The sequence below is a fragment of the Vombatus ursinus genome, unplaced genomic scaffold (genome assembly GCF_900497805.2).
Source record: "Vombatus ursinus unplaced genomic scaffold, bare-nosed wombat genome assembly UNPS02000577.1, whole genome shotgun sequence".
In the NCBI taxonomy this organism is placed as follows: domain Eukaryota; kingdom Metazoa; phylum Chordata; class Mammalia; order Diprotodontia; family Vombatidae; genus Vombatus; species Vombatus ursinus.
In genome coordinates this window covers 26641049-26666696 of record NW_020940355.1, presented here as the reverse complement: position 1 = coordinate 26666696, position 25648 = coordinate 26641049, and the positions used below count along the sequence as shown (strand labels likewise).

Here is a 25648-nt window from a genome sequence, read left to right as displayed (position 1 = left end):
ATAATGGAACCATTAAAATCCTAAATACAACTATTCCAGCAAAGTTGTTGTTTTATAAAAACATAAGCTTCTAACACCTCAAAAAAAAAAACCTTAAAAGTTAAAGAATAGAGAAAAGGTTGACATTATTTATGTGTACCTATGTATGAATATGTGAGCAGCTGGGTAGCATAGTGGATAAAGTGCCCAGACCCGGAGTCAGGAAGACCTGAGTTCAAATCTGGCCTCAGACATTTACTAGCTGTGTGACCCTGGGCAAGTCACTTAATCCTGTTTACCTTAATTTCTTCATCTGTAAAATGAGCTAGAGAAGGAAATGGCAAACCACTCTAGTATCTCTGCCAAAAAAAAAAAAAATGGAGTCAAAAAGAGTTGGGCATGACTGAAATGACTGAACAAACAAATGTATAAATATAGAGGGTATCCCAAAAGTCTTAGTTCAGTTTAAGCTTATTAAAGTTGATGTGAGTAAGTTTGTATGTGTGTAAAATTCACCTCAGATTTGAGTAAACAAACATGTATTTAGTAATTACTACATGAAGCATCATGGTATCGTGGTTGGAGAGCTGATCTTGGAGCCAGGATGAGCAAGACTCCAATCCCACCTCTAAGGCAAACAAGTGGTGTGGCCCTTGGCAAGACGCTTGACCTCTTAGTGCATGAAGCAACTCTCTAAGACAGGTTCTTAACCTGGGATCTGGAGGATATGTGAATTTAGATGGGGAAAAAAAAATTACATCTGTATTTCAATATAATTGGTTCCCTTTATAATCCAATGTGTTTTACTTATGCATTTATAAATATTGCTCTGAGAAGGGATCCTTAGGGTTCACCAGACTTCCAAAAGAATCGATTACACTGAAAAAGTTAAAAAAAACCCCTCTCTAAGACCCTTTGTTGCAGAGAGGTTGGCCTGCTTTGACAAAGGGAGCTCCTCTCCAGGAACTCCCTATGCCATTGAAATCACAGGCTCAATGTCTGTCGTTGTCTTCATGCAAGACCATGTTAGACCAAGCACAAAATTACAATTAGATTTAAATTATTTTGGAAACTTCCTCACCCCCTCAGAAAACAGGTTGCTTCTGCATTGACTATTCTCAGAATTATACAGCACAGAAGCACCAAGCTTAAAAAACGAGAATCAAATGTAGTTAAACATAACCTTGATTAACAAATCTTGTTATTCATGGATGACAGCTCAGTTAATAAGTGTTTCTGGCTGGGATGCTGAACTGGAGGTTAATGAAGAAGTGGAAGCAATTGTAGACTTGAGAATTTGGAGGCAAACACACTGCACAACCCAAAAGGCATGCACAGAATCAGGAGCAGGTAGTTGCTGTAGCAATACAGTTCAGGTGTTCTCCTTCACTAATGAAGAGTTACTATGAAGGAACACCGGCTTAGATGAAAACTGTTTCATTTCTGTCCGTTCTGCTCACTGCCTGTCTCCATCATTTAGAAGACTGGCTATTCTTTATGGTAAAGTTACTTTTCATTATCAATAACAAGAAAATGAAAATAGTCTGTTAACCATCATAATTTAGGTTTGTAGAACAAACATATGTTTGCTATATTTGAACTCAGTCATTTTTTCATCCAATAAATATTTTTTCTATCAGTATTCAAATGTAAAGTGTATGGAATCCCACAGGGACTGCAGCATTGTGAGCCTTAAGAGTGATAGTATTTAAAAGTTGTTCTATACATTTGTCATTAAAGGACATTATATTATATTGAAGAACCTGAAGCACTATTGCTTTCCTCAAGGACTTTTCTCCTCCTTGGTGTCACATACAAGATAAATGTTTTTTGACTCAAACTTATAATCAAAATCAAGAATGAAAATAAGTAGATGGCTAAAGGAACTGAGTTATTATCTAGAGTAATCTCTAAATGGGTTATACTAGAACTAGAGGGAGTTTGGACCCCATCCTTTTCCTTCTCGTTGTTTGGGGGTGGGGCTGTGGAGGGAGAGATTTCTCCGTGTGACTATGAAATAGTTCTGATATCCAAAAGCCAAAGCAAGGTGGTGATTTTATCGCAGATTGTGGCCTAGCTATGTCATGGGTCGTGTGGTTCAGCATGTGAACAGGAAGGTGAGAATTGGTGAACTTTTACCTCAGTAGTGCCGTCCATCAGAGAACAAATGGACCAAAACAACTTGTGCAGCTGTATACGGAGGTGAATGGATGAATACCTCTCACACAGAGGCTTTTGTGTCCTGGACATGATCTAGCATTATGATGGGATGCACTAGGCCTCAGCTTTGCAGCAAATTACTAACCCATTATCACACTAGAACACAAGATGGTATATCTTCTAATTCAGAGTGTCACCTGTTCTTCATTTACCAGTCAATAACCATTAATTATGCTCAGTGGAAATTTAAACAAAGCTTTTCCCCTATGTGAAAACCAGCAAACCATTCAGTAATGACAAATAAATCTGGAGTTGTGTATCCCTCTCTCTTTCTCGTTCCCAGCCTGAAGTCTGGTACGATATGAACTTTAAAGGAAATGCCTAGAAATTGATAGGTCAAAGGCCTCAAATAGTCTGATGGAAAAATAAAGATTCTTGGCACTTACCATAGTGAAAATGAGAACCTTCTACAAAGGTACATTTCTATCTGGCTGACAAAAGCAGTACCAGTGGAAAGTGTGTGCCTGGCATTTAAAGCCATCTGTAACTGTTGGCTTGATTTTATCTAACTGAAAAAATTAGTAACAAACATTATTTACAGGAATAATGTTATTTTTCCTCCTTTTTTAGTAGACCTTTGTTTTCTTTCATGTAACTGTTTACATGACTTCTTTGCTACTTGGTTCCATATCATCCTAACATTATGAAGTATTTGAAAAGAAAAGAAAAAGCAAACCAAGTGATCCACAAAGCTTTATTTGAATTTCTTTCAATTGGAATAATTACAAATTGAAGAACAGTGGCTTTTCAATTATAACTTGTCCTATTTCATCTGATGCTACAGAAATATATCAACATAAATTTTATTCCAAACCATAATTTATTATTTTCTTACCACTTTTGAAAGTCTTTAATGAATTAAACATTTTAAATATCAGAAAATGGGCTTGGGGTTTGGGTTGTGGGTTTGGTTTTTTTTTTTTGGTAGTCAGGTAAAGCCAATTGGTTAGAGAGAGTCTGGTCCGACATAACCAGTGATCTTCACATTTCTCCACAGCCACAAGTTGCAGTCATCTTTCCGATATTCTATGTGGTCAAAAGGTACTGGATGAGAGGAGGTAGTGAAGGTACTACCACTTTTCACAACAAGAGATATAGCTCAAAGTTCGTATTCCAATAGCACTAAGTTGTTTTAGAATATCATTTTATAATAAAGAGAACACTTTTTTTTCAGGTGGTACTGTTTTATCCCTCCTCCTCCTCCTTCTCCTTTTTTTCTTCTTCTTTCTTCTTTCTTCTTCTTATGTCAGTCATTTCCAACTCTTCATGACCCTGTGAACCATAGCACACTAGCTTCTCCCATCCTCTGCTATCTCCCAAAGTCTGTCCAAGTTCATGTTCATTGTTTCCATCTATCTATGCATCTATTTTATCTATCTATCTCATCCTCCTCTTTCTCTTTTACTTTTGCCTTCAATCTTTCCCAACATCCAGATCTTTTCCAACAAGTCCCATCTTATTATGTATCCAAAATATTTTCGTATTTTCTTTTTTACTTAAATGATAATAGAAATCATAAGTCAGTCTGTGTTCCAGTTCACTATCTGTAAAACTAGATTAACAATGCCTGCTACTCCTTGGTGTCCCAAAGGAATATTTGGGGCATGAACAGTAAGTGTAATGGTCAGACCACTATGTTGTTTCTTTTGGCCAAAAACCATTGCAACATTTACAGAGTCAATAGTTAATACATTGTAACCTTTAAATTTAACATGTTTGAGAAAAGATCAAACTAGATGATGCCTGTGAGGTCATTCACTTAGTGCAGATACCATAGAGAAATTCTTGGAATGACCTGACTGGATGACCTGAATCTCGTCCACTTCTATGATTTCATTTTTTTAAAAAGATAGCCTCTGCCCTCATGGAGTTGACATTCTGCTCTAAGGATACATGTACCCAGCTGAGTATGATGCAAGATAGGATATTTTGGTAAAAAAGAAGAGAGCAAAGTCCTCTAGGAATTTAGAGGTAGGGGGAGAATACTTTTACTTGGAAGCATGTGGGAAGTTTCTGCAAAGTTGGTGGCACATGAGCTATACCTTGAAGAAACATCCTCCTCCTCATCATCATCATCAACATCATAGCTAGCATTTATATATCACTTACTCAGTGCCAGGAACTGTATTAAATGCTTTTCAAATAATATCTCTTTTTCCCCCCCTCAAAACAACACTGGGAGGTAAAAGCTATCATTTTCCCCATTTTATGGTTGAGGAAACTGAGGCAAACCACAGATGAGGTGACTTGCCCAAGGGCACACAGCTCACTAGTATCTGAGGATTTTGAATCTGTTGTAAATGAACCATCTATAAATTCATCTCTACATTATAGCAGTTGACATGGGATTTTCTCTGTTAAATTTCTTTGTGTCAGCCAGAGAAATCTCTCTCTCTCTCCCTCCCTCCCTCTCTCTCTCTCTCTCTCTCTGTCTCTCTGTCTCTCTCTCTCTCTGTCTCTCTCTCTCTCCATATCTATATATATATATGTACATGTGTAATTGTTTTATTTACTCAAGTTCTTTATTAATAGTTATGCCATCATTCTAATTTTTAAAAGAAATTAAAGGTTTGTGACATTAATCATTCTCCATGACCTCTTGATTCAGAATCGAATTTGAAGTGTTCTAAGATAATATGAATGAAAGTATCTTTTTCCCAGCTAACAATATATTATCCATCATCCAGGTATCATTACATAAATGATGAGAAAACATCCTTAAGAAAGAAAAATAAAACTGTTTCCATTGTCCAATCATTTTAAATCCCCAAGCTGAGGATAATGTCAAGGGCATATGTAATATGGCCCAGTGACCTGTCTTCTGTGTTTTTCTAAAATCTTCCATGAATGAAACAAAATGTCACAAAAGACTTGAAAATATGATACTTCTGTGAAAATGTCTGGTTTTATTTTTCCTTGAAACTGGCAGAACCTGACAAACCTAACACTTTGGGTTAAAAGGAATTAAAATGTTGAAGTGACATATCCAAGGAGAAATTGAGCCTTCTCAAAGCTTTTGACAGATTCTGATTTGTATAATCATTTCACTGCTAAAAAATAATTTTTTCTTCTAAGGTCTAACACTTTAACTCCAAAATAATTTTTTCTTCTAAGGTCTAACACTTTAACTCCAAATAATTTTTCCCAGTCTTCTAAATTTGTTTGAAACAAAAGGAAAATTAGGTAAAGTCTTTCAATTCCTGTTTCTTCAGTGTGATATAATTGAAGTAATTCTCCACAGAGCTCTGCACTAAACCAGATACCACCCTATATGGAAGTCATACCCATTTTCCTTATTGTCTGAAACCATGTGTGGTTATTTATACATAAAAATGTGGTAATACAATAGCATATATGATAGAAGCCAGCTAATGAGTTGCTTAGCCTAGATTTATTTTTCTTTCTTTAGGCTATGTGGCTAATGTTGCAAATCGATGAGCCGGAAGACTTTGTCATTGCTACCGGTGAAGTCCACAGTGTCCGTGAATTTGTGGAGAAATCATTTTTTTACATTGGAAAAACTATTGTGTAAGTCTACCTGGTTTGGGAGTGGGTTTCTGACTATTTGTCAGTCATTTGTGTTTGTGTATAGATTTGCCCCTGTGGAGCAATTCCTTACCTCTCCTAGCATAGCAAGACAGACGTGCTCAGTATTAAACACAGACCTTGCCCTGCCACAGTGAGCTTCTGAATCCAAAGATGGCAAATCACTAAGCTTGAGCCTTTCCAGCCAGGATGTTTTTTGCCTCTGCATGTGAAGCTCTGAGAAGAAGAATATGAGAGCCTTTCACAAAGTTTGAGGTCAGGTTTTAATTGGAGCATTAAAAATATTTGGCAGAATCCCTCATCACAGGAGGGAAATGCTTTCACAAAGGTAGGGGGTAGCCTTAAAATTAATCCCCATGAAATTTGGCAAGTCACTTTTATCCTTGATGCTATTCAGTTTTCATTTCACTTGTCATTTTTCTTCTCTGTAGCCCCAAGAATTAAACACCTCTTTTAAGATTAATTTAGCATTCCACACAGAATGTTCTAGTAAGAAACATTTTTTTTTAAAAATACCCCTTTCTTACCTCCAGAATGCCCTTTGGGCCCATAAGATAGTGTTCATAACATTGGCTATTCCAACCCAGTGTAGGAGACCAAACAAAAGCCAATCATTCTTATTTAGTTAGTGAAATCTGTCTAAATTCTACCCATGTAACAAGTTTCATTGAAATCAGTTAAAAATGACTGAAAGTATCCCCTTTTTAAAATTTCTTATCATTTTGAATTAATATGGCAGAAGGAATGATAAATTAAACTTAAAGTGCATGTTGGTGGCTTTGTTCTTGTCCAGACTTGTGATTTCATCAGTGTGGTGAACTCTAGGTATGGGAAATCCTTCCACCAATTCAGTGACAACTAGAATGTATCTTTAAGGCTTAGAGTTCCTTCAAGACACTTGCCTTCAGTTTATTGACTTGCCCATCATCACCTAAGCCAGTATGTATCAGTGGCAAGCCTTGAGCCCATTTCTTCTCCACTATTAGGTCTAGCCCTCTGTCCACCACATATAGTGCGTCTTATGATTACTGCCTAGCAGTATACAAATATGGACAAAATCAGCCAGCTGCTTCAAAAATTATCAAGAAGCAAAGAAAGAGACAGATAAGAAATACTGATGCATTGAGTTAAAATAAAGACCTTTCTTCATTTGTTGCTTCTTGTCTGTGGTGGGGCACTGTAATCCTGATTCGTGCCACCAGAGTTATGGACCCCTGTCATTCAACATTCCCATTACACAGCTCTTGTCTTTCTGAGATACGAAGGAAAATATTGAGCTGGGGGTGCAGAATGTTTACAATGCATATTCTGCATAGTTTGACAGAAAATACAAAATTCCTTCTCAAGGCCAGATAATAAAATCATGATGGCTTGGTGAATGCTTTCTGTGATTTATATTTTATTGTTTATTATTTTTTCAATTTCCCTCCTTCTGTATCTTCTTTGGGCCCCCTGCATCAACATACCAATCTCAGCTGGAAGAAGAAGAGGAAAGCCACAGGCTCCTCCATGATGCTATGCCAAGGCTGTTCCTTAGGCCATCAAAGTCACTGCAGCTGGTGAACTTTCGAGAGGGCCAATAAGTTTTACTTGGGAACAATATCTCAACATACTCAGGAACTGTGCAGAAGTGAACAAAGAGCACATTATGATTTGAACACTTGGAAATTGGCAGGGTCAAGGGAGGGGAGGGAAGGTAGAGAATGTTTTAACTCAGTTACTTTAGGAATCATTCAAGTTCAGGGAATTTATTTACATAGGACTTCAGGTATCTTTTTCAATTTATACTTTGTTACTCTCAGGGATCTTTGATTTGATAAACATGAGTAAACACTGTGTAGTTTGCAGCCTCTCATGCTTTCTCATCCTGTGCCATTCTTGTCCTCATTCTTCATTGGAGGTCCTATTCAAAACCCTAGTGGCCTTCTAGGTTTTTGTTGTTGTAGTTGTTGTTACTATTTTGAGAATATCTCTTATTCCTTGTTCTCACCTCCTGATTGGCCCATGACTTCCTGGTCATCATATGTCACTGATGACATGTTTTATGACACTTCTTGGCCACAAGCTATCATTGATAACTTGTGTAACCTGTAGTCTGTTGACACGTGTCATGCATTGGTCCATTGCCTGTGGGCAATTCACAGGTGTGAGTCTGTAGAAATTGTAATGGTCCATGATTCATAGCCATTTTGTAGCACTAGAAGAATATTGGTATTAAGAAGGTGAGCATTTGTCAGGAGCTAGCTTGGGACTGTTGAAACTATTAACGCTTTCCCAATGGAATCAAGTGTGCTTTCTTGCTCCTGTTCACTTCTAGGCCCACCTTAGTGCCTACCTGAAGTGCCTAGCCAAGATAATGTGTACTCAATGGGAGCATGTCATAATAGTCATTCTTCATCTACTTGGTTTTTTACTGTCCAGATTGTTAGGCTAGTCTTTTCTTAGTGGCCATGTATCGATCTCGTTGAGGAAGACCTGTACTATCTCAGGGTTCCAGATGTACTTGTGTTGGTTACATATTCCTTGTGTTGGTTGTAGTCTCTTCATGAGTCAGTTTTAAGTTCTTTATTTCACAACTTTGTGCTTATTCCCTTTATCCTTATTTATGAACTACACAATGGGAAATGGAATGAAAACAGTCCACAACATTAAATTGTGTTTTTAGTAGGTGGAATCAGCTTAACACTTAAAGTTAAAAGAGCTTAATAGATACCAGGTAAATGTTGACTTTCTGAATAGGCTTGCATTGTGACTTTTTAGTTTCTAATCACTACATCTCCTAGCCTCATGGAACCTATTTATTTATAAATCAGATTTATTCATGTCAATGTAAAGTTCACATATTTAGGATAAAGCTGTATTTGTCATTTGTGTGCATCCTTGCCATCAGTATTTGTTCACAAATGAGATATATTGAATTAGAGGACAAGAAAAGAATTTTATTCATTCTTTTCACAAAATCCAGAAAGTGAAAGGTCACTCCTTGGAGTGAAGACACTATTTCTCATAGATGAAATAAGAATACTCAGTCTGGGCCTGATGCTCCTTTTTTCTAAGTAAATGGGGGAGAAAGGAACAAGTATTTATTAGGCACCTACTACATTCTAGGCACTGTGCTAAACACTTTACAATTATCTCATTTGATCCTCACAACAACCCTGTAAAGATATAATTATCCCCATTTTGCAGATGAGGAAATTGAGTCAGATAGGTATTAAGTGACCTGCCCAGGGTCAGGCAGCTAATAAGTGTCTGAGGTCAGATTTGAACACAGGGTCTTCCTGACTCCAGGCCCAGCACCCTAGTCACCTAGTTGAGGCAGTTGCGGGGGGTGGGGGACGGGAGTGGCATAGCATTTTTTTAAGAAACAGATAACAAATAAGAGTACCACTGACTCTGGTTTTGGAGATAATAATTTACTATCCAGTCCTTCAGTGCCCTGAAAATATCAACAAACATTAACACATTTTTAAGCATTTACTATGTGCCAGGCACAGAGGCACCAAGTGCAAAGAAATTTACTAGGTACTAAGGGAGATAAAAGGATTAAGTAATGTGGATCTAACCCATCCTAAATCTTGCAATCTGCTATTTAGTGGAGGCAGTGTGATATAGTGGCAATACTGCTGAAATCAAGAATCAGTTGAAATAATAATATTTGTGTTAGTTAACTCATTGAATAGACCTGTTTTAAGGAAAGTACTTTTTAAATCTGAAAGGAGTGTACAGTGTAAATGTGAATGAAAAAAAATTTTTTGGAGAGGAGTTTACTCCCTGAAAAAAATTCTTGAAACATTCTTTGAAATTTAGCAACTTATATAAAATGCATTTTAAATAATATAATAATATAATATCAATATTATTATATAATAATACTAATTAATATATAATTATATTCATATATAATTATATAAATATAATAAATTCATTTTTAAGGAAAATTTTCCAACCTAGTGTTAAATTTAAAAACATTTGGAGTTTTGCTTTTATTTTCTTTTAAAGTCCAATTATATATGAAGGTCTATGTACTCTTACCTATATATCCACTTGGTTTGTTCCAGTCATAAAAAGTCTTACATTTTAAAAATATATTCTTAATATATTATTGGAAAACTTTTGCAAAGATAATTCAATTTCCTGCCAACTCTAGAGTATCAGTCAATCAATAAACATTTATTTATTAAGTGCCTCTATAGGCACTGTGCTAAGTTCTGGGGATACAGATAAAAAAAACAATAGCCCCTGCCCTCAAAGAGCTTTGTCATACTAATCAAAGGGTTAATATATAGGACTAGGAAAAGAATAGGAAAATTCATCTTGAAGAACAAACCATCAAGGATATCAAGGAAAATAATGAAAATGGTGAAAAAGTGAAAAAGGAGGCAGTCTAGTAGTACCAGATCTCAAACTGTACTATAAAACAATAATCATCAAAACTTTTGGGACTGATTTTTTTTCCTAAAAATAGAAATCAGTGAATTCAGACTGAATCCATTCTGTCAAAGGGCTGCACTTGAGGACCTGGAGGGCCACATGTGGCCTTGAGGCTGCAAGTTTCCCACCCCTGCACTAGATATACAAGTAATCAAACAGTGTTGTTGTTGTTTTTCTGGGAATGGGGTTGATTTTTTTTTAAATTCTGAACTTAGCAAACATAAAATAAGGTGAGCATTTCTATATCCATAGTAAGTGAGGAAATAAGGAATGCACATCAAACTGCAAATATTTATTATGTAGAGCTTGCATTTATCTTTTAAATATATAATAAATTCAATGTGTCATTTTCAAGGCTGTCCTTAGCAGCAAAGTGCTCAGGGACTCCAATTATTGGGTTAAGGGGAAAGATTGCAAAAAAGGAAAATTATAGTTGCTGGAAGAAGGAGGAGCATACTAATGTACTTTTGGTGTAGTTTTTTTAATTAGTCCATGCATTCTGGAAAACAACCTGAAACTATACTCCCAAATTCACTTGACAAATACCCTTTGACCCAGCCATGCTACTACAGTGCTTAAACCCTGAAGAAATCAAAAGAGAGAAAAGACTCAGGTACAAAAATATTTATATAAGAACTTATAGCAAAAATCTTAAATTAAAGAAATATCTATTAATTGGAGAGTGGTTGGAAAATTATAGCATATGAATTAATGGATTATTTTTGCACCATAAGAATGACAGAAATGATATTCAGAGAAATATCAGAAGATATTTTTGAACTAATGCAGTGTGAAGTGAACAGAATCAAGAGAACAATTTATGTGTTAACTCCAACATTTTAAGAGAAAACGACTGTGAAAGTCTAAAAAGCCATGATGAAAATAATGACCAATTGTAACTCCAAAAGCCTATTGATGGCTACTGTTTCTTATCTTAGCAAAATAGTAATGGAATAGAGGAGTAGAATGTGGAATATTTTTTTTTTCCAACATGGCCAACATTTGGCTTTGTTTTGTGTATCTATGCTTTTTTTGTTATCAAGGGAAACTCCATGAGGAATAAAAGAGAAGTGTGATAATGATTCTTAAGGAAGAAAAGAAAGAAAAGTGTGTCAATGAGTAATTAAAAATAAAGAGAAGAAAGTTCAGAATGGGACACAAATGCACGACAGTGTTAAAACTACCATGTTAAATTTGAAATGTAACCCTCCCCACCCCAAAAACAGATTGTACATAATAGAGATTTATCATTTCATATGTAATGCTCTTTATTCTTTAAGTTCAAATTTGTTGAAGTGTGTCAGATTCATAACAATAAAAAAGAAATTTTTAGTAGAAAAGAAGATAACTATAAAAATGAACTTAATTGTATTTTAGCCAATAGTAAGTGACTCATTAGTGATATAGAAATCTTTCCTGAGTTAGCTATCTGTGTATGGTCAGAGCACCAAATTTTTAGAGCAAAAAATCAAAATTAGTACAAAAGTAGGAAAAAATTTTGAAAAAAGATGACATAGAATTAAAGCATTTCCAACCAGACCTATTTAAAAAAAGTTAAAACTCATGCCCCAAAATAGGATATGGAGGGAAGAAAGGACAATGACATCACTTGCAATAATTTTATGTGAAAGTTAATACATAAATCAGTTATTGTAATGAAGAAATCAAAAGAGTCTAAAAATTTCTGTACTAAAAAAAATTTTTTAACGTAATTGCTAAGTGGAGAAATATGGCAGTCAAGGGCAACACTAGTTTAACATTTACTTTTTTGGTAAAAATCTCACGCAGGACCGTCGAAGATTATGAGTAGTATTACATAATAAAAACAGGAAAAGCAGAGGAGAGAAAGACCAGTTTGAAGAAATCTTGGCAAAACACTTAACTAAGCAGCGTCATCCAAAGGGATTTTATATTTATATATATATATATATATATATATATATGTATGTATGTATGTATGTGTATATATATATATATTTTTTTTTTAGTGAGGCAATTGGGGTTAAGTGACTTGCCCAGAGTCACACAGCTAGTGATTGTTATGTGTCTGAGGCCGGATTTGAACTCAGGTCCTCCTGAGTCGAGGACCGGTGCTCTATCCACTGTGCCACCTACCTGCCCCATCCAAAGAGAATTTTAAGATGAACTAGAACAACAACAAAGAGAAGACAGGTGGATAAAACCTGCAGAAACTTTTATGACTCTTCAGCATCAGGGAAAATAAAGATATTTCATTTGGATAGTCGTAGAAATATTTAATAGAGGAGATAGAAAAAGCATTGAAAAGAACAAAAATCAGAAAAAGCAGCTGAAATACATATGTGTACACACATGTATAAGCATATATGTGTATATATGTATATGCACATATACATATATGACACAAATGATACAGATGTTATTATCACTATTTGACAGTTGAGGAGACTGAGATTCAGATGGCATTAAAAGTAAAGGGGAAACCTGGGATGTTATTTGTTGGCAGTAGGAACAAAAACAGTGTATAAGGAGATTTGAAAATTGGGGAGAGGATATTAAAAGGGGGACATTTCCATAGAAGAGAAGGAAGCTGTGTTTCAATCAGTATATAAGGAGATTTGAAAATTGGGGAGAGGAGATTAAAAGGGGGACATTTCCATAGAAGAGAAGGAAGCTGTGTTTCAATCCCATCTTAGTTTCTGGGGAAGTTGCTTAAGATGTCTAAGCTTCAGTTTCCTCATCTGTACAATTGGAAGAATGATTCTCACACTGATAAATGAGTGGAGAGACCTGATGCATCCACAGAATTTTCAACTTAACTGTATAGGATTTACTCTGCAAACATATCAGTGGACAAAGGAAAATGATACAAGGAATAAATGTGCCCATCAGCTCTGAGGACCACACAATTCACTTTCAGCTATGTATTTTCTAGTCTGAGAGGCAACTCCACACATTTGTTGAGGGGTCCAACTAAACCTGGGAAAAAAGAGGTGTTTCACATACTCTTAAACCCATTAAGGTAACTAATAAGATGTTCTGACCCCTATACCTCTGACAGATGAGAATTCTTTCATTTGAGGCAGCTGTATAAGCAGTAGATAGAGTACCAGGCCAGGAATTAGGAAGACCTGTGTTCAAATTCAGCCTCAGACAATTAATCACTATGTGACCCTAGTCCAGTCACTTAACCTCTTTCTGCCTCAGTTTCCTCATCTGTAAAATGAAAATACTTACCACCCATGGTTGTTGTGAGAGCTAAGTAAAATAATATTTGTAAAACCCTTTGCAAAACTTAAAATGCTATATAAAAATTTACATACTCAATCAGTCAAATGCGTAAACTAAGTATGAACAATTCCTATGCACTGATATTGAATTAATCAGTGAAAGGCAAACTAGATGTGAAAAGTTAAGTGCCTCAAACCATTGAATAAAATCAGATCAGGAAATGTATTGAGATTGGTAGAAAGAATTAGACACACCTCTGGGCCTAAGGTATATCAGCAAAGGGAAAGCAGTTTAGCTTTGACAGTGCTTTGAGACTCTAGACCCTTTCACCTGTAACCAGAATGCAGTAAAGAGGGGTAGTGAGTGGAGAATGAGCCAAGAAGAAGTGTAAACTCCCTTCTCCAGTTGACTATGTTATCAGAAAAACTAGACCAATAACAAATAATGCATTCAGCCAGAAAGAAGTGAGACCCCAGGACTCTACAAAGATCTCTACCCACAAGACCCAGGAAAAGAGCCACACACATTTCAGGGGAATTTCATAAAGACTCCAGGAAGGGAGAAAAGAGTTTTCATCTCTTCAGGAGCTTTGAGATACCCCTTTGCCACATGTTCTCTCTTAGCTGGAGCCCACTTTCCCTAGACTATGTACTTGTAGGAGGTTGTGTCTCAGACTTGGGGGAGGTGATATTTTTGTACAAACTCTTCTTACTATAGCATCTCAGTACATACCCCTTTTTAAAAGCTTAAACAAAACAAAAGAGAAAAGGAAAAGGGAAACGCAGCTGAAATAGATCAAGAATACACTGAGGAAGTTCATGCTAAAAATAAGAGTTTTGAAGTTCTTGAGCGATTGTCACTCAAGGTGTCTACAGGAGAGGAAGAAGGGAAAGATGGAGGTTAAAAAAAAAAACCTGGTATTTTAATAACTATCAAGAAAGGAAGACCAACAGAACATCAGCTAGTGGTCTGTACACCTGTTTTCTCATATAAGTATTCTTATAAAATTTTACACTATGTGTGCATTGAGGCCATCCTTGAAAAGGGTATTATAAAGGAACAAGCAGACTTTTATGAGCAGTGTTCCACAATAGGCTGTGTTTCTCATCATACCATTGAGTGAAAGATGATGGAGAATACAAGATCCAACTATGCTTATTGTTTATTTACTGTAAAAATTTTTTTTACTTCTAGGATCAAATATAAAGCCTTCTGTTTTGGCATTTAAAGCTCTTCACAAAGCGACCCCTTCCTACCTCTCCAGTCTTCTTACCCCTGACTGTTCTCCACACACATCAATAATCTTGCCACACTGACCTACCCACTGTTGGCTATTCTTTACACTCCATCTCCTTACACCTTTTCTTAAACTCTTTGCTTTCACACTGACTGTTACCCAGGACTGGAATATGTTTCTCCCCCTCTCTTCTGCCTCTTATTTTCCCTGTCTTACTTCAAGATTCAGCTCAAATCCTACCTTCTACAGGAGGCCTCTTCCTCCCTCACTAACTATGAATGCCTTTGTGCTAAAATGATCTTCCATCTGTTTTGTGTATAAGGCTGTCCCAAAAAGTTTTAATAAAGTTTTCAGTTTTTGAAGAAGCAGTTTGGGACCACTGTGGCAGCATAAGTCCTCCAGGCCTAAGCCCAAGGGCACAGAATGACTCAACACATGTATAATAGGATAAAGCATCCATAGTTCCATTTGACTACAGGTAAGAATAGTATAAGCAGCCAATTGTATGATAGCATACTCCAGCTAGGCTCAGAACTAACTAGATAGGAACATTTTTTATCTCAGAAACTGTGTCAAGAAGGTCCTGTCTTAGCTTTCCCAAAGTCACCCTCCCAACCTTCCCCATTCCCAGCCCCTCCCAGGGACAGATATCCACTGGTTGCAGATCATAGACCTCACTCCCATTGAGATGCTGGTATTTTTCTTGAAGTGGTGGAACATTGACTCATGGACACAACAAACCTTAAAATAGAGTTCTAAAAGAAAATTCACAGTTCCAAAAGATTTTCCCTCAATCAGCAAAGTTTCACTAATCACAGTAGGATTGGGCACAATTGTTGTCAATAGTCCCAAGTTTTTGTAATAAATTAGCTAACAAATAAACAAAAAGTTACCAGGCTTCACATAGAAAACAAAAGATTCCATGAGGTATTCTTTTCTTTTCTTAATCCTTATTTCCTCAGTTAAAACTCAACCTGGTATAAAATCACTCGTACAAAAAGTAATTACAATGTATAATTCTACATAGAGAGTGAAAGTATGTTTACTCAATAAAGAATGAATGTATAATTCTAAATAGATAGTGAAAGCATTTTTACTCAAATAATCTCTCAGAAAAAAACAAATGAAAAAAAGTTTTCAGCTTTAAATAACAGAAAACTTAACTAACACTTTTAGGATACCCTGTATCTTGTACATACCTAGTTCTTTTATCAGAGGCAGCCAGATGGTTCAGTGGATAGAGCACTGGGTCTGGAGTCAGGAAGACATCTTCCTGAGTTCACATTCAGCCTCAGACACTTACTACCTGTGTGACCTTGGGCAAATCACTTACCTTCTGTTTACTTCAGTTTCCTCGACTGTAAAATAAAAATAATAACATCACCTACCTCATAGGGTTTGTTGTGAAAACTGAATGAAATAACATTTGTAAAATGCTTAGCATAGTATCTGGCACATAGTAGGTGCTATATAAATGCTAACGTTATTATTGTTATTAATATTTTCCCTCCTTTTATAATGTGAGCTCCTTGAGGGAAGAGACTGTTTATACCTTTTTGTGAATCCACACCAGACATAATTCCTCGCATGAGGAAGGGATTTAATAAATCCTTATTGTCTGACTAGAGCAAGGGGCCACCATAAAGGTTTTCTTTCAACAAGATGTTTCCCGTGCCCTACATCAGAATTATACAAAAATTCCTTGAAAGATATAACAAGTGAGATAACCTTGTACAGTGACCTTATGATCACTAATATAAGGCAAGGCATAAAACATGGAGATATCTGCTCACCTCTGACCTCATCATAGAGGGTATTCAGTATCAAATTTGATCTGAAGAGACTTCCCACTGATGCCTCTGTATGCAGATAAAATTGTGCCAATTGCATCAAGTCCCAGAACATGAGATTGTAATCATTAAAAGAGTAAGCCTAATCATCCACCCAAAAGAAAAAGATAAGTAAATGATGGTCTACTGTCCACATTATAATGTGGACAGCCTAACTCGAGAATTGAACAGAAAGAAAGAAACGTGAACTAGATTGCCTTTGGGAAGTTACTGTTATTTTTATGAACCCATTTTTTTTCTGCCCTGAAACAAAGCCCTGTTTTATTTTTGTTTTTGTTTTAATACAAGTAGTGTACCAGTATATATAACTGCACAAATGGAATATTATAGCCTCTGGGGAATTGAAAATGCGTTTCATCCAGAGGGCAATGGAGAGGTGTGTGGTGGGCGTGAACAGCCTGAAACACATTTAAATCAAGAGATTGCAAAGAAGAAAGAAAATTAGAATGTCATTAAAGAAATTTATAAACCAAAAATAAGACTATCTAGTCACAAGAGAAAGGCAATGAATAACCAATGAACACCAGCTGCTTCACTGGTGTCAAAAGAAAGCAAAAAAAGCACTTTGGACATTGGGTGGACTTCGCACCCAACTCCTCCACCATAGTAAACTTAGAGGACATGGTCAAAAGTTCCATAGGATAGAAGATTTAGATAGATTATAATCTGCATTATTACAAGTAATAACACATCAGTGAGATCATAGATCCATGAGTGTCTGAGTTGTTTCCTCTATGGAAATTTATAAGGAACTTGGTTGAGACTCTAAGAGGTGGAGAACTGATTAATCATAGTTCTATCCAAGTAGCCTAACTATTCAGTCTCATCTCTTTTGCCATTATTTTAACTTCTTCTGAAATTTGTTATAAAATAATGTAAAAAATTTGTTTTGAAAGGATGAGGTAGGGATCTGCGAAGAGCAGTAGCAGAGCGTCATCACTTCCTGTGCCATTGTGAAATTAATAAAATGACTGAAGTCATTTCTAATTCAGCCCTTTCACTGCCAGGAAAGCCTTTGAGACACAAATATTTTCTTCTGTTGCATTATGGGGGGAATAGTATTTTTCCTTTTACTTATTATCAATGAAGTAATATGAGAGGGAAACACTTTCTTACTACCACTTAAGTGATAGCAAGACAAAACAAACAGGAAAACACTTGTCTTGACTAATTATCTGTCATTTATCTTATTAAATGAGAATAGGATTTCAAGAATATCCTGTAACCATTACAGCGCCTAGATATCTTACAGACCATTCTCTGCTAAAGAAGCAAATAGACTTTTTGGGCAATGGAAAGATTGCATTTTGTTATGCTATATTTTGATTGATAATAGAAATACACATTTCTGGAGGGGGGAGAAGCTGAATATAAAAATCCTATTAACTGAGAAGTAAAGTTTCTACACTGGCACTTGAACTGACTAATCTGAAGTTATTTCCTTTTCTGTGGGATTTCTGATGGCTACATTTTTTTTTCTTTTTGGTGAGGCAATCAGGGTTAAGTGACTTGCCCTGGGTCACACAGCTAGTAAGTGTCAAGTGTCTGAGGCTGGATTTGAACTCAGGTCCTCCTGACTCCAAGGTCAGAACTCTATCCACTGTACTACCTAGCTGCCCCTTGATGGCTACATTTTGATGAAGAAGATGAGACTTTCAAAAGATTGACTTAAAGAAACAAAAAGTCCATTGACTAACTTAGATTTTTAAATAGTATTTTGTTTTTTCCAATTACATATAAAGATAATTTTAACTTTTTTTTATAAAATATTGAATTTCAAGTTTTCTTCTACCCTCTCTAAGACAGTAAACAATTTGATATAGGTTATATATATGTGTAATCATGTAAAACTTATTTCCATATTAGTCATGCCATGAAAGAAGAAACAGTTGGCAAAACAATTACAGTTTGCAAAAGGAAAAACAAAAAACAAAAAATAAAAATAAAGAAAGTGAAAACAGTATGCTTCAATCAGCATTCAGACTCCATCAGTTCTTTCTCTTGAGGTGGATAGCATTTTCCATCCTCAGTCTTTTGGAATTGTCTTGGATCATTGTGTTGCTGAAAAGAGCTAAGTCTATCATAGTTGATCATTGAATAATGACCAACTTAGATCTTTAAATGACATATGGAGGAACTTCTGGGTCATGTGGTTAAATAGATGGAAGTCTAGGCATTTTCTCTGCTCAACACAACCTCTCAAACCAGAATGATCTTCCAAAGATGAAGCAACTTCAACAGCCTCAGTGGTCTAGAACACCACAAACCCAAAAGAAGTTTCCCCACTGTCCACTACAATACCAGCAGGGAGGCCTCATTGGCCTACCTGACCCACGGGCTTGCAACAAAATGCATTTCCATACCCAGTCCCCCCCACTCCCTCTTCCTAGTGCCCTGGAAGTCCAGGCTCCAAGCCACAGATGTTTGCTATTGGCCAGTGTTCTATGCTACAAAAGATCTCTCCAGGAGAGCAGAGGGACCAAGGGAAAGGGGAAAGATTTGTGTCTGGGGTTAAAATGGTGCTCAAGCCCACACTCCAAACTATCTCCCCTCCTCCAGAAACTCAGAGCTCCAAACAACAGAAATCAACCCTGGTTGCAGGAGCACCAGTGTGGAAGCACTCTGAATTGCCAGGACAGGGTCCAAAGGAAGAGAGGGAAGAGGAAAGGACACTGTGGGGTGTGGGGTGTGGGATGGATGTGGGAGGGGTGCTGTGTGAGGGTATGTAGCACTCCACTAAGCCTGAGGGAGAGAGTCCAGCATCTAGCTGGGGCCAGTTCTGTGCCCACGAAAGTCATTGGCTGATATTCAGCATGGGATGATGCTAAAATGATTTGAGATCCAACCCTGAGGGAACCCACTATCAAAGAAGAGGGAGTCAAAAAGTAAACAAAAGAGTAAAATGGTTGGGGGGGTGGAAATCACAAAGATCTCAGAGGGAAGAAAATTCAAAGACCTTGAACATAAGCAAATAAATCAACAGGGAAAGCATTAACAGCAAAAGGAAATGTGGCCTACAGACCTGGTAAACTAATTCAGGCTGGTATGAATAAATATTACCAAAGGAAAAGGAAAATGATTCAACACTTGGTGAGATAGAGTACCATCTTTGAATAGAGTACCGTCTTTGAATTTGAGAACATGGGACAACAACCCACTGTTCATAAATGGTTTAAAAGAGAAATGAAAATTATGAGAGCAGAATTTATGCCCGTGGAACAGAAATAATTGGCAGAATAGAAAACTTAAATCTGCAAAAGAGAGAACAACTGATTAGGAATTCACAGAAGTGAAGGACAATCTAGGAAAAGAAAAGGAAAAAGCAATAGTACTTTTAAAAAAAAAGCATCCTCTCTATTCAAGCAAAATACATTGATCTTGAAGACAGGATGTGTAGAGGCAACCTAAGGATTATTCTCCCAGAAAACATAACAATTCAAAAAATGTGAACACCATAATGCAAGAAATATTACAAGAAAATTGCCCAGAACTTCTGGACACAGAAAAGGAAATATTAATTGAGATAATTCACAATCACCTCCAGAAAAAAACATATACAGAAGATGAAAGGACAGATAAGAGGAGGAAGGGAAGTATGGCATGATCCTGTAAGAATAACATTAGGAACATTATAGTTCAATATACTGGTGCTGATTGATATAGTCATTAGCTTAATTTGTGGCAAGAAGAAAATCCAATAAAGGATAGAACTTCTGCTAGGCTGGATGGCTATAGGAATGGAGATAATGGATGAAAGAGAGAAGGAAAAAATACTCAAGTCTTATTTTTTTTCTGTTAAGGAGAATGATCATTGAATGAAAAACAATGGCACACAAGTAGTTAATAGGTTCTTGAAACCAAAAATAAAAGAGAATTTTTTTAATAGCTTCTAGCTACGTCCAATAAACTCATCTCCAACCTGAATGAACTACATGTCAGTATACTGAAAAAACTGACAACTGTTATTGTTGAGCAATTTGTTTTCTTTGAGAAGTTGTAGAGAAGAAATGAGGTGTAGCAAAAATATGAATGGGCAAATTTCCCATGGGGGAAAAGAAAGAGGGTAGAGTCTGCAAACCATTGATCCTGATTTTAATTCCTGGCAAAAATACAGCACTTATTAATAAGCAGATGATTTGAAAGCATTTCAAAAGGAGAGCTGTACAACTTCTGGGTCACATTATCCACAAGATGAAGTATTAGATATTTTCTTCATTCCTCATTGACTATCATTAAAATTCCAAAGTGGCAGAGCAATTCTGCAGAATCCACAGGACAAAAAGGAAGAATACCCACAAGATAATAGCCTTGATAGTGGAAAATGCTATTCTAGACCCATCACCGAACAATCTCTGTGCTCTGGCAAGGCTGACCTGTAGTTTTGTCCTTTGTGACCCACTCAGAGATTTCCCTCCTGCTGCAGAGTTTATGCCAATACATCCCAGCTCTATCTATCCTCCAGTGTCCTGTTGCAACCATCAGGGGACATTAGCTCTCAGCTATATAAGCAGGAGGAGGTATGATAGTGAGAATACCATGCTTCCCCTTGTCTGAGATGGCCCTTAGATTAAGAAAGCCAAGTTAGTAGAAACTCTGCCCAAAACACTGCTGCCAATATCACCCAATTTTGCAAAAAGCAACAAATGCTGATTCAGCCCAGCCACAGCATTAAAGAACAGGGTGGACTAGGGCAGAGAGCCAGCATATATAACTGCACTGAGCCTAAAATAAAGGAAACTGGAATTCAGCTGGGGCCAGTCCTGTCTCCACCAAGAATCTTCTTGGACAAGAACCAAGACCAGTGAAAAACAAATCTCCAGTGTAGGAGGAAGTTGAGACTGCCTTTTAATCTAGCTGTAGGAGTAAATCCACCATTTAAAAAGAAAAGTCAGAAAGTAAGCAATGGAGTTAAAAACAAAATATTTCAAGAAGAAAATTCAGTTAAAAATCTGGAACACAAGTAAATAAATCAGTAAAGAAGATGCTAAAATTTGAAGGAAAGATGAGTACCAAAACATCCAAGAGATTGCAAACCTATTTAAATAAACATTCCAAGACAAAACAAATTGAACCAATACCTAATGAAACACAGAGCCCTGTGAATTCTCAAGAGAACAGTAAAACACAGCGGTATGTTCCGCAATGATTTAAGGAAGAAATCAAACTCATGAGAAAAGTTAGAAGGAAGTAGATGACAGAATTTGTGTCTTACAAAACAAATAACTAACAGAATAGAAAACTTTAATCTAAGGTGACATTTGTATCTAATGCACTGAAAGAGAGAACAACAGATTGGAAATACAACTATACAGAAGTGAAGGATAATCTAGAAGGAGAGAAGCAAAAAGCAATAACATTGAAACACATCATCTCTAGGCAAGCAGAACCCATTTACCTCAAAGATGAGATGTATAGAGAAAACTTAAGGATCATAAAGCTCCAAGGAAAACACAACAAATTATGAAGCATGTACACCACAGAGAAGGAAATAATGCTGGAAAACTGCCCCAAAAATTTAAATACAGGGGGGAAAAAGCCACCGATCAACAGAGTCCACATATCACTACCAGCAGAAAAAAATGCTTCAAGCTCCAAGATATGTAGTGCTTAAATTGAACAGTTCCAAAGATGGTCAATAAATTCTGGAAGCAAACAGAAAAAAAGACCTTCAAAAATGAAGGAATGGAAATTCAATTAAGATGACTATTTGGCACCCACGAAAAACCATAGAAGGGAGTGGAATAGCATTCAGACATACAAAAAGAGCACAAGATGCAATCAAAATGAAATACCCTACAAATCTGAGCCCAATCATCAATGGAAAAAAAAAGGTATTAAATTTAAAAAGGAGGCATTTGAAGCACTGCTATGAGAAAAATAATACAAATATGAGCTTATTATTCTACTTGCAACCATTCCAAACAACAGAAATAAAAGATAGGTAAATAAATAAAGTACCAAGAAAAAATAAACAATGAAATAAACTTACCCAGCTCTAGATACAATTTTTAAAAAATATATCAGAAAGAAGATATTCCTTGACTTTAAAAGAAAAGAAGTAAAGATAAAAGCAGAATTTAAAGAAATAGAGGAAGTACAAGTGATCTGAAATATCATGAACTAAATACCATATCCCCATCCATTCTGGCAAATCAATATACTTTGTGGGACCAAATTTCTGAATGGGGGTGGTATAAAAGAGGGGAAAGGAAATAGAGGATAGAAGGGTAGGTATAATATACCCAAATCTAGTCCATGGCTAAATAATGGGAAGAAAGTAGCTCCTGGAGTTTCTGAGGAAGAAAAACTTCAGAATAGAGAGGTGGCAAAGACAGAGACTGAAACAAAGAAAGGGGAAGATTTTGATCCAATGTAGGAAAGGGATCCCAATAAAGAGCATATTCATGAGTTACATTCTGTAATGAGAGATGGTGGTCTTACAGTAGGTCCAATTTGCAGGCAGTTTGCCCAGCAAAAATTAATGGATTTAGGATGAAAATGAAAGCAATTTACTGGAAGCAATAGAAAAACTGGAAAAATGAAAAAAAAAAAAGCAATCTTAGTATTGAATTTCTGAAATAAGGGAATATATGCTTATAGCCACGATATAAAGACAACTAACAGAAATACATGAGACCAGAAGTCCTTCTTCAATAAACAATTGGTCTAAAGATATGAAAGTTATCCAAAAAAATGCAGAATATTAAGTCATGTGAAAGATCACCAGTAATTAGAGAAATGCAAATCAAAACAATTTTGAGGCTTCACCTTATGCCCTTCAGATTTCCCAAGATGACAAAAGATAGGAATAGTCAACGTTTTAGGTGCAGTCCTGGAGTGATAGTAACACTGATATGCTGTTAGTAGAGCTATGACTTAGGACAGTCTAGAAAGCAATTTGGAATTATACAAATGAAGTGGCTGAAGTGGCCAGAGATTCTACTACTAGCCATATAATTCCAAGAAGTCATTGATAAAAAGAAAGACTCTTTATATGCCCAAATATTTTTTGTGAAACAAGTTGTAGTACATGAATGTAATGAAATATTACTATGCAGTAGGAAATGACCAATATAATAAATACAGAGAAGCATGGAAAGACTTAGGAGCTGATGCAAAATGGAATAAGCGGAGCCAGAAAATGGTATAAATACAGTGACAATAACAATGTAAATTAAAAGAACAACAAACACAAAACAATCAAATATGTATGTTACAAAATCAGAAACAATAATTTATGTTTTGGTATCAACCAAAGAATAAATATGAGGCGATAATTCATTCTACTCCTCTGCAAAAATATGGGGTCCATAGGTTAGGAACATTGCTTTTAATGTCAGATTTTTTCAATGTATTAATCAGTTTTGCTGAATTTGTTCCTTTCCCTTTTTTTTTTCTTTTTCTCTTTAAATTAATGATTATATTCCGGAAGTATCAAACTCAACAGCCGCAAAATCATAGTGCACCCAACCAGACTAAAATGCAATTGGGAAATATTTAACAAAATAAATAAAATAAATACAACAAATACTAACAAACAAAATTAACAAAATAAAAATACAATTAAAATAGATGTCAGTTTGTGCTGACTGCAGGGATCTGTTTCTATTTGAGTCTGATACCATTGTTATGAAGAATGGGAGGTGGAAGGGGAGAGATCCAGTCAGTAAAAATCTATTATCAAAAAAAAAAAAAGAAAAGAAAAGAAAGAGGAGAAGAATGATGCCAGCATGGCTCATAGGACCTGGGTTCAAATCCTAATGCTTCTTGACCTCTGAGTGACCTTGGGCAAATCACTTGACCTGTCAACTTTCCTCATCAATAAAACGAGAGTTGAATCTGGTTGTTTCTAAGATCCTAACCCTTACGATACCTGACTAGAAAGAATTATTTCCATTCATTTATTTGATTTCTTATATGCTCCCAAAGTTCTGTGTGCTGCAAACAGGACTGCAGTGACTTTATGATGACTCTCCATCCCCTTTTTGGGTAAGTGAGAGAACATTTAAAGGAAAAAATTTTAAGGGTTTAATGAATTCACCATAATAAGCCGTACATTTGATCATTTTGAATTTGTGTTGTTACCTGTGTACATGTTTTATCAACTCTTCATTCACCCCTTCCATCCACTCCACACACACACTGTTGTAAGTTTCTTGAGAATAGAGTTTATGTCGTTTCTCATTTTTTGTATCACCAGGATTTAGACAGCTTTTAATGTTATTGTTCAGTCATTTAGTCGTATCTGGCTCCCATATGGGATTTTCTTGGCAAAGATACTAAAGTGGTTTGCCATTCCTTCTCCAGAAGATTAAGGCAAACAAAGGTTAAGGGACTTGGCCAAGGTCACACAGCTAGTGAGTGTCTGAGGCCAGATTTGAACTCAGGTCTTCCTGATTCCAGGCTCTATCCACTGAGCCACCTAGTTGCCTCCCTTAATAGAGTTCATGCTTAACATGTTTATTGAATTTACTTGAATTGAGCTGAATTAAATTAAATTGTGACTTATTCAAATCTCACTGCTTTTCATACACAATGGGATGCAATGCATTTGATTACAGACCAGATCCAGTGACGTATAGAATCCAAACAAATATAGAATCATAGAATATAATTCAGAATTTGGAAAGAGCCTCAGAACTCACCTAGGACAATTTAAAGTATCACTGATGTTTACTACATCCACAAATGGTCATCCAACCTCTGAACAGCTCCAGGGATGGGAAACCCACTGCCTGTCACTCTATTTTGGATTTTGATTTATGATTATGATTTGATTATGATTCTTCTTTATATTGAGCCACAGCATGGTACTTATAACTTCTGCTTATTACAGTGAATTCATTAAGCCCTCAAAACAACTTTCCTTCCAATGTTCTCTTCACTTCCCCCAAAAAGGATGAAGAGTCAACTAAGTCACTGCGATCCTGTATGCGGCACTCTAAAGTTTGGAGGCATATAAGAAATCAGAAGTGATTTCTTGTCTTAGAGAAAGTTAAAATCAAGCTGGGGGTGAATAAATAAATAAACATGTCTGTATTGTGTATTTCTAAAGCTAGAAAGGCAGCCTCAAAGTAAGGAGGCCCTAGGCTTCAAGTCCCACCTCTAACTCATATTGGGAGCAGTGTCCTTGGGCAAGTCCCATAACCTCTTGGTATCCTGCATTTTTCTA

General features: G+C 36.2%; 1 protein-coding gene across 2 annotated transcripts in view; it reads left to right on the top strand.

Annotated features, from left to right (window-relative positions):
• Positions 1-25648, top strand: part of GMDS (GDP-mannose 4,6-dehydratase) — a 786198-nt gene that overhangs the window by 629406 nt on the left and 131144 nt on the right. For both annotated transcript variants that reach the window (XM_027842109.1, XM_027842184.1), the window contains exon 8: positions 5609-5727. In XM_027842109.1, the coding sequence (XP_027697910.1) occupies positions 5609-5727 (119 nt within the window). The remainder of the gene's footprint in view (positions 1-5608; positions 5728-25648) is intronic.